We start from the raw sequence: 10,090 nt of genomic DNA, 5'->3' as shown, positions 1-10,090 counted from the left end.
ATTTATTTCATATCAAACTTTTCGATTCTCCAGAGAATAATTACAATTTAGCAGCACATAAAGGAGTTTAGGGAAACCACCATTGATTTTTCATTGAATAAAGCTACATATAAGTTTATTTAGCACGGTTTTTGTAACTCACAATCCAGTACCCACATGGTATATGTGTGACAATATGAAGTTCTACTTTCCACTTGCTTGTCTTTATTATAGTAGCCTTTATTTTACTGTAACTTGAGGTTAGGGGCGTGTATGTACATCTATGGGTTTTAGCACTAAATGTGGGTTTTTAATCGGTGGGTGGTGGTTAAGGGCCGAAAAGAAAAGTTCGGGTAATAAATGCTCTACTCACACCTGGTTTCAAACTGTTTTTTAATTAATTTTAAGAAAAACTGATAAAGCAAAAAAAATTCATTCTCCTTTTTCACGACATTGGTAAAAAAATAGTCAATAAAAATATGGAATATAGAGGAAGTAATTTTGTTACGTTTAAGTCTACTCGAGTAAAAACATCTCCACGCAATATGCAGTACAACCTTACCCGTGTATGGGCCCTGCGTATAAAGACATGTCAGATAAAAAAGTCATTTTTTTATACAATCTCCAACTTCTTTTTTTTAATTTTACCACTTCCTTAAAAACTCTTGTACTTTTTAGCTGCTTTTCTGAACTGTGTAAACTTGTCGTGTAAACTTTTAAGGGTTTTAATACGCGTTCGTTATAAATCCTATTTAATAAAGTCGAGACTGCAAAAATTTAAGAACACCTAAAAAATCCTAAATTACTTCATAAATTACAAGAGCAAAAGTCAATCTAGAAGTATTAACCCATAAAGGCCGTCCATTTTGAAAAGTGCTCTTTTTTAGTGGACGCAAAAGACGAATCATTCGCGTTTGATTCTTAACAGCGTCTTCATCTTTTAAGATTAAGCCACATCAGAAGAACTCGGTTCTTTTGAGTAAAATTGTAGAACGAATTAAAAATATTTAACGCTTCATATATAACATCTTGCGTTACAAAGTAATTATTCGTTTTATTATTTCTGTACAGTGTTCTCTAAGAGCTATTACTTATGACTAACATGGTATAAAGTCTGCTAGTTAAGTGGTGTATACGTTTTTTTGGCAATGAGAAATCAAGGAAAAGTTGAACAATTACATTGTTGCTCGCGTGTTTACTTTTCTAGTGTTAAAATGTTCAACATGAATATTTGTGTGTTCCGTGTTTTCCGATCATGTACCGACATATGCCAAACCCTTCAGATCCTTTTTGTTTGAGATTTCCTGCTTTACCAATTTAAATAACAAAAATCGTCTTTAAGTATGTTATATAATATATTTATTTTTTCACCCTCACGAATATACAGGTCACGGTTTTAAAAACATCGCCTTTGCGTGTAGTGTGATCAAAATGGCTGAGATTACCGAAAACTTTTGGTGACTACAATCTAAAATTCTCCACTATCCAGTTTTGTAAAGAAACTCCCTCTACATTGTGTATCTCTATTAAGGCAACAAAGTTATAGACATTCAACGCTTGCGTCCATATCTCTGTTCCTGGTATGATTTTTTTCCGTTATCTTCATTAGGTTCAGAATCCGCATTCATTGAAGTCTGCATTGCACTTATTTTTTAAAAAAAGATGTTGTAATAACAATCTGTTTGGGATTGGTTAAAAAAAACACTAGGGATATTTTTAGGATATTGTTATCTTTAACCCATTTTTACCTCTATGTTCTATAACGCGTGTATGTTAATATCTAATTTGCTGTAAATGTTGCTAAACCAGGTTGTCACTCAAACGAAACTTGTCAATTTGAGTGGTTTTGTCGGCAAACTTGTGTTGATACAATCACTTTTGTAGTATAAAAAAAGCTAGGATAGGCCTTGGGACCGAAGTTGCATAAACATTTAATCTCAATAATTTTCTGACAATTTTAATTTAGAAAAAAAAAAAGAAAATTATTCTTTTGTTACAACTGAATTAGCTTGTTCACCTCTGACAAAAGATGTACAAAACAAAAACGCAACTACGAATTATGTCAACGCAGTATTTGTAATATTCTCTGTAGCAACTTCGATCCCAAGTTATATTGAATTACAATAAACAACGCAGATGTTTGGTTCTGCCTTGTAAATATAATACGGAATAATGTTTAAGTAAAAAACTGAAATAGAGGTCAAATAAACGTCTTTTAAATTTTTGGTCTTTGTCGTGAGCACTTTATCCGAGGCCTCATTATTCCACGTTACCTGTGTTTTAATATTCATCTTGTGTTAAGAGAGACCACGGCGCCTGGCGCAACCGTTATACAATCGTCATCATTTATCTGACGTCGATTTTAAGTCAAGAAATGACGCCACCATGGCTGTTTATTTATTTTTAATTAGAAAAGCAAACAATGAAATAAAAATAATGTATAACAACCGGTTTTAATATGTTATGTACACTCTCCTCCCTACATTCCCTTCAATATCATCCGTCTTAAAAACACACAAAGAGGCTTTCTTGTAAAATAAAATTCAAATGCTTAACAATGAGGTTTGGGTACAAGGTTTCGAATGATATTTTCTTGTGTGTTTCATTTCCAGATTTTATATAATGCGTGATTTTGACGATCAAAGACATTTTGCGAAAAAAGATCACTGCGGAGGAATTTTCTAATTTGTCATGTCGACGGACGATTACGTAAAAACAACAACCTTAAAAAATCTTCCTGCGAGAAAAGATTATTGTTGAATGACTTTTTGACTGTTGTTTCCAATCAGAAAAAGAGAGAAAAATAAAAAGCGTCTTTGTTTAGCGCTGAGTCAGCTATTTTTTGACAAGGAATGATTGGTTTTTGAAATCATCTGTGAGCCATCTGCGATTCTTTTTTTCTGCTCGAAATCATATGTTTCTGAAATTTATCACATCAAAACTTATTAGAAGCGATTAAAGATCCCACATCTATTTGATTAAAACATACAATTTACAGAATATTTAAAAGCTTAGCTGACTCTTTTGTTTAAGTTTTTTATTAACTAATCGAAATGTTTTTGTGTGTTAGAACAATAAGAGTTAATTGAACGGAACAAAGTTGTTGTGAGAAATAAAATGTCTAGTGGTTTGCAAAATAACGCGAGTTTAAAACTATCCTGACAAAATCTTTAACGTTTAAAAAAACTTGAGTAGAATATTAAAAAGCAAGAAGAAGAAAAAATAGAGGAACGTTTCTGACGGGGTGTGTGAACGGCCAACGTCTTAATAAATAGACGATGTTCCGACATGTCGTGGTTGGGTTGACGTTTATTAATGTGATTCTAACGACACCGACGTATAAGTACTTACAAGGTAAGCGGGAAATTGTTTTCTTCCGCCTAGAATATTATAAGCAAAACTTAGGCCAATTTATTTGAGAAAAGAACGAAGAGAATGAATAAGTAACTACCTCAAAATTTCTTCTTGAAATTAAGAAAGTAGATACATAAAAAAACTTCCACTTTTCCGTAGAAATAAGATTTCAGACAAACATTGTTTGACTAAGACAATTTTGTTGTACTTTCTTAACAGCGTAATTCCAGAATGAAAATACTATAATCTATTTCTCACCTTGCAATGAAATATTTACAACTAGTCGGTAGCCCGTGGATAAATCCACAGGTTCGCCCGTCCTTTATTTATCCCATTTCGTACGTTTCGCTACTGAACCACTTTGCGTGACAGACACACGCATACAGGTATTATAATATAGATGCAGAGAGCCAGTCTGTATGCCTTAGAAGTAGTAAAAAAGGAGTACTGGAATTAATAGAACGTTTCGAAATTTGCTTGTACGTTGCTAGATCTATGAGTGTTGCTAAGGCCGATTTCAGTTCAAAGCTGTTTTTTTAAGGGGAAGCAGAAATTTTACACGTTAACCAAAACACTAAGATTTCCCCGAAACTGTGGAGTGTAAAACAGGGCACCTCCTCCAACCTAATGAGGTTAACAACAAAACTTGTTTCTGTTAGCAGCTACCATGACCATCTTTTACGCCTTTGCGAAACTGGTAGGGGCTGCAAAAATTTATGTACTGTAAAAAAACCTTTAAACACAAGCTAACGCTAATTTTTTTTATTGTCTGTACACAACAACAGCGACAACAAGTGCAAAAAACATTCCCAAGAAAAACCTCTATATAAAATTAGTTCTTTATCAGATCTTTAATTTCCCTCGTTCAAATAATGCATGCTTATAAATTTCATGCTCTATGATGACGTGTTCAAACATCTACGTCACAGGTGGGAAATAAAACAAAAAGGATCTGTTATGGGAGTTTGGAAACTGGTATCTTGTGAAAGTAAATATTCGCGAGTTAAAAAATTTAAATAACTAATTATTCTTCAGAGGATATTAAAAATCATAAAACCAATTTAAATAGTCGTTTTTGATGTGTACGAACTTTGTACTGGCTTATTTAATTTTGAAGAAATGTTTCAAAATGTTTAATACGTTTTATTATCTCCTAATAAGAAAATTAAAAAGAATGAATACGAAGAAAAGGAAAAAAGAAGTTATAATTAGGGAGAAAAATACTTTTAAACATTCCCACTAGTTCAAATATTTGAATTTTGAATATATATTGTTGTCTAAAATAAAATGTTTAATCGGATTTTAGTGTGAATATTCTGCTGCCAGCTTTAATTTCTTACCCAGGGTGCTTTTCTTCCATTCAGTTCTTCATAAGGAACATCCTTACATATATGTCTAAGACAAACAATATTTATAAAAAACTTTGGAAATAAAACTGAATGAATTAGAACAATTCAAACGCGAACTGGTATATTGGGGAAAATAATTCATGGTAATATTAAAGACTAGTTGTTAGCCCGTGAAAATTTTCACAGGGAATCGCCCTTCGAAGCAATATAATATACATCATATTTAGATGCACATCACCTCTTCCCCCAAATTATCCAAGCTATTATTTACTGTTCATCTCTTGTGAGTATTTGATATTACCAACTCTTACAAATGGCTTAGGGTTAAGCGAGGCAACAAAATAATTGTTTTATTGATTTAAAAATGGTAGTATAACGATTTACTCCAGGTTATTTTAAGGAAGGAAAATTTTAAACTAGAATTTGACAGGATAAATGACAACAGAAAAGATTAAGCCGGAAGTCAATGCTTGTGCGCTTACGTTTTGTATCATGTGATATTTTTATAGTATAACCATGGAAATTAGCTGTACTTCATCATTTTGTAGCTGTACTTCATGATTTTGTAGATGTACTTCATGATTTTGTAGCTGTACTTTATGATTTTGTAGCTGTACTTCATGATTTTCTAGCTGTACTCCATGATTTTGTAGATGTACTCCATGATTTTGTAGCTGTACTTTATCATTTTGTAGCTGTACTTCATGATTTTGTAGCTGTACTTCATGATTTTGTAGATGTACTTCATGATTTTGTAGATGTACTTCATTATTTTGTAGCTCTACTTCATGATTTTGTAGATGTACTTCATCATTTTGTAGATGTACTTCATCATTTTGTAGCTGTATTTCATCATTTTGTAGATGTACTTCATTATTTTGTAGCTCTACTTCATCATTTTGTAGATGTACTTCATTATTTTGTAGCTCTACTTCATGATTTTGTAGATGTACTTAATCGTTTTGTAGATGTACTTCATGATTTTGTAGCTGTATTTCATCATTTTGTTGATGCACTTCATGATTTTGTAGATGTACTTCATGATTTTGTAGATGTACTTCATCGTTTTGTAGATGTACTTCATGATTTTGTAGATGTACTTCATGATTTTGTAGATGTACTTAACCGTTTTGTAGATGTACTTCATGATTTTGTAGATGTACTTCATCATTTTGTAGATGTACTTCATGATTTTGTAGCTGTATTTCATCATTTTGTAGATGTACTTCATTATTTTGTAGCTCTACTTCATCATTTTGTAGATGTACTTCATTATTTTGTAGCTCTACTTCATGATTTTGTAGATGTACTTCATCGTTTTGTAGATGTACTTCATGATTTTGTAGCTGTATTTCATCATTTTGTTGATGCACTTCATTATTTTGTAGCTCTACTTCATGATTTTGTAGCTGTACTTCATGATTTTGTAGCTGTACTTCATGATTTTGTAGATGTACTTCATGATTTTGTAGCTGTACTTCATGATTTTGTAGCTGTACTTCATGATTTTGTAGCTGTACTTCATGATTTTGTAGATGTACTTCATGATTTTGTAGATGCACTTCATTATTTTGTAGCTCTACTTCATGATTTTGTAGCTCTACTTCATGATTTTGTAGCTGTACTTCATGATTTTGTAGATGTACTTCATGATTTTGTAGATGTACTTCATGATTTTGTAGATGTACTTCATGATTTTGTAGATGTACTTCATGATATTGTAGATGTACTTCATGATTTTGTAGATGTACTTCATTATTTTGTAGATGTACTTCATTATTTTGTAGATGTACTTCATCGTTTTGTAGATGTACTTCATGATTTTGTAGATGTACTTCATGATTTTGTAGATGTACTTCATGATTTTGTAGATGTACTTCATGATTTTGTGGATGTACTTCATGATTTTGTAGATGTACTTCATTATTTTGTAGATGTACTTAACCGTTTTGTAGATGCACTTCATGATTTTGTAGCTGTATTTCATCATTTTGTTGATGCACTTCATGATTTTGTAGATGTACTTCATTATTTTGTAGCTCTACTTCATGATTTTGTAGCTGTATTTCATCATTTTGTAGATGCACTTCATGATTTTGTAGCTGTACTTTATGATTTTGTAGATGTACTTTATGATTTTGTAGATGTACTTCATTATTTTGTAGCTCTACTTCATGATTTTGTAGATGTACTTAATCGTTTTGTAGATGTACTTCATGATTTTGTAGCTGTATTTCATCATTTTGTTGATGCACTTCATGATTTTGTAGATGTACTTCATTATTTTGTAGCTCTACTTCATGATTTTGTAGCTGTATTTCATCATTTTGTAGATGCACTTCATGATTTTGTAGCTGTACTTTATGATTTTGTAGCTGTACTTCATCATTTTGTAGCTGTACTTCATCATTTTGTAGGTAACACATACGACTATCATAAAACAGAAAACGTTGAAGATTACCTTCGCAAGAATGATTTTCGCGACTTCCAAATTCCAGTGCCAAAACGAGACGAATATGAACCGCCAAGTGATTCATTTGAAAGTCGTGAAATGAAAGAGGCTCTTGCTGACTTGCCAAAAAATGGAGAACTGTTTGAAGGTGATATACAGATGGACCAAAGATTAAAAGATGCTGTGTTGGGTGTCTCCAAGAAATCGGCGTTGCGATCGGAAAATATATTGTGGCCCAACGGAGTTTTGTATTACGTTATCGATAAATCATTTGGTATGGCTATAATTTGTCATTGTTTCTATTTTTTGACGGGACTTTGTTTGGGATTTTACCACCGTGGCCTAAAAATACGACAAATAATAAACTGCGGCATTAAAAATTCCGGAATTAAGGAAAGAATTCTTAAGTAAACCCTTTTGTTTTCTGCACCTAAACATCTTTTCTGTACCATTGCGTTTAAGACGTAAAAGGCAACGCTAATTTGGCAGGTAAAAACTCCGGCAATTTCTTAAAACTAAATATTCAAAAAACTTTTTGCGAAAGTGTACTTTATGTAACTAAGAAATTTTATTTTATAATTATCCTATTTTTTTAATAGTACCAAAAGCGAGGGAGCTTTTAGAAAAAGCCATGGTCGAGTTTGAAAGGCGAACTTGCATTACATTTAAGAAGAGGACAACAGAACCAAATTACGTCATCTACACCTCCAAAAAAAATATGTAAGTGAAATACAAATATCTTTCAACTTTAAATAATGATGCAGCACACTTAACTGGCAAAATGTTTAAGTATTAAAACAGTTGTTGAATGCTTAAATATAAACTTATTCCAACACATTGATAACCACCCCACTAAACAAAAATGCAATAAGGGAGGTATTGCAAAACACCAAAATACCAAAATCTTGTGAGTCCAGTTAGCTGGGCTGGAATCACCTCTTCAGATCTTCACTCTTCATACAAGCTGGATTAAAAAGTACACAATTATCATGTAACTATTTTTCATCCCAGACTGAAATGTCATTGATAGCAAGTTGATTCCAGTCCGGCAAACCAAACCAGCCAGGCTAACCGGGCTCATATGAGCACGCCCCAAAACTATATCTGCTAGTTTTATTACCCGAGTGTGTTTTATCCTTTTAGCAAAGAAAGCAATTTTTAGCAGCGAAAGTAAGCAAGCTCCAACTCCTTTTCTATTATGCTAACATAGTAGATACTTTAACTTTTGTCAGCAGGGAATTTTGTCACAGCGTTGTCATGTGTGAAGATGCGATATACGCTTTTTTATATCCATTATAGTTGTGTACGTATCCAGAGACAATTTGTAGTCTTAATAAGTCCTTGCAGTGGATTAAACTTTATGAAATATTGTGACTGTTGGAGTCCTATGTTTCTTTAGATGTTCTTCCAACATTGGTCGAATTGGTGGTCCACAGCAAATCTTTATTGGCGCTGGTTGTGTTGTGTTGGGTACAGTTGAACACGAAACAATGCACAGTTTAGGTTTTATACACGAACATTCCAGACCTGATCGTGATTCATACGTGAAAGTAATGTGGGATAACATTGAAAAACGTGAGATTCTAACTTTGCATGATTGATCAACTATACCGCTGCTGCCTAGGCCACGAAATCTACACGACCCTTTCGTCTTCTTGTTATGAAGATACTATTAATATATTCTCTATGACATGCTGACGTGAGTTTAAGGAAAGATCTACACGATAAACCTTGTAGAATGGTTAGGTATTTTTATCCAGAAATGTGACCAGCATAAGAACCTTCGAATTGCTACATCACCCATAGTTACGTTCTGATGGCGACAGCTAGAAATTAAGTTGCCTTAAATTGTGTATTTTAGGTGAATGGTCAAATTTCAACAAGTACACTGTGCATGATGTGAAGAACATGAATGTTGATTACAACTATGCGGTAAGTGATTTAAAAAATATGAGCTGCTTGGAACATTTATTGAAAATAGAAAAGTGTAGTTAGAATTTGTCATCGTGTAGTTATTTACACCTAACATTTAGCAACATAATATCCTTCGTTCTTATAAATGTTTCTTTTTTAGAGTGTGATGCATTATAGAAATGACGCGTTTACAAAAAATGGAGATGACACGTTAATCGCACAGGATGAACCATCTTTAAAGTTTGGACAACGCATCAAATTTAGTGAAGGCGACATCAAGGAAATAAATCTTTTGTACAAGTGTCCGCAAAAGGACGGAGCGTATAATGGATTGTTTAAGTCCTATTCTGGTCAGAAAAAAGACATTATCAGAAGATTGAGAAATGATAAAAGATTGTTTGAAGAAATGCTATATTCTGATATTTGAAAAACCTCGAACTTTTTTCTATTTTGCTTCATAATCAATAATTCTTGACTTGTTACATTTATTTATTAACCTAACTGCTGGCGTCTTCAGTTGTTTTTTTCGAAAAATTACACATTGATTCTTTTAATTTTTATATCTACCTTACACTGTGTATCGGTTTTCCAAAGATCAAGACAGACATGATCAATTCACCCATTTAAATTCACAAACAATGCGACTTCTTCGCCTTCATCAGAGCCATTGTTAATGTTGACATGCGCACAATGCTTTTGCGGACAAAACAGCACCAGCATTAAAATGTTAAAAATCTCGAAGTGCAGTCTTTCTATTAAGGGAGGTATTTTGCAATACCTCCCTTATAGCATTTATGTTTTTAGTGGGGTGGTTATCAATGTGTTGGATTAAGTTTATATTCAAGCATTCAACAACTGTTTTATTACTGAAACATTTTGCCAGTTAAGTGTGCTGCATCATGATAATTATTTAAAGTTGAAAGATATTTGTATTTCCCTTACAAATTGAAAAGTGTGTATACGCTAATTTTGCTGAGAGCTACCAAAATCTACCAATCTAAAATTTATTTAGGTTCCATGTCACAAAATTATTTTATCATTC

General features: G+C 32.7%; 1 protein-coding gene across 1 annotated transcript; it reads left to right on the top strand.

Moving 5' to 3' along the window:
• The first annotated feature begins 3,063 nt into the window (after positions 1–3,063).
• LOC130612333 (high choriolytic enzyme 1-like) lies at positions 3,064–9,602 on the top strand. Its single transcript, XM_057433638.1, has 6 exons — positions 3,064–3,333; positions 7,100–7,408; positions 7,734–7,854; positions 8,534–8,709; positions 8,996–9,066; positions 9,209–9,602. Exons 1-6 carry the CDS (start codon positions 3,258–3,260, stop codon positions 9,473–9,475), a joined length of 1,020 nt encoding a protein of 339 aa, XP_057289621.1. The 5' UTR covers positions 3,064–3,257; the 3' UTR covers positions 9,476–9,602.
• Positions 9,603–10,090: the final 488 nt, after the last annotated feature.

The sequence above is a fragment of the Hydractinia symbiolongicarpus genome, chromosome 10, assembly GCF_029227915.1.
Source record: "Hydractinia symbiolongicarpus strain clone_291-10 chromosome 10, HSymV2.1, whole genome shotgun sequence".
NCBI lineage: Eukaryota > Metazoa > Cnidaria > Hydrozoa > Anthoathecata > Hydractiniidae > Hydractinia > Hydractinia symbiolongicarpus.
The sequence above is the reverse complement of the archived record's forward strand: the minus strand, read 5'-3'. Positions and strand labels throughout refer to the sequence as shown.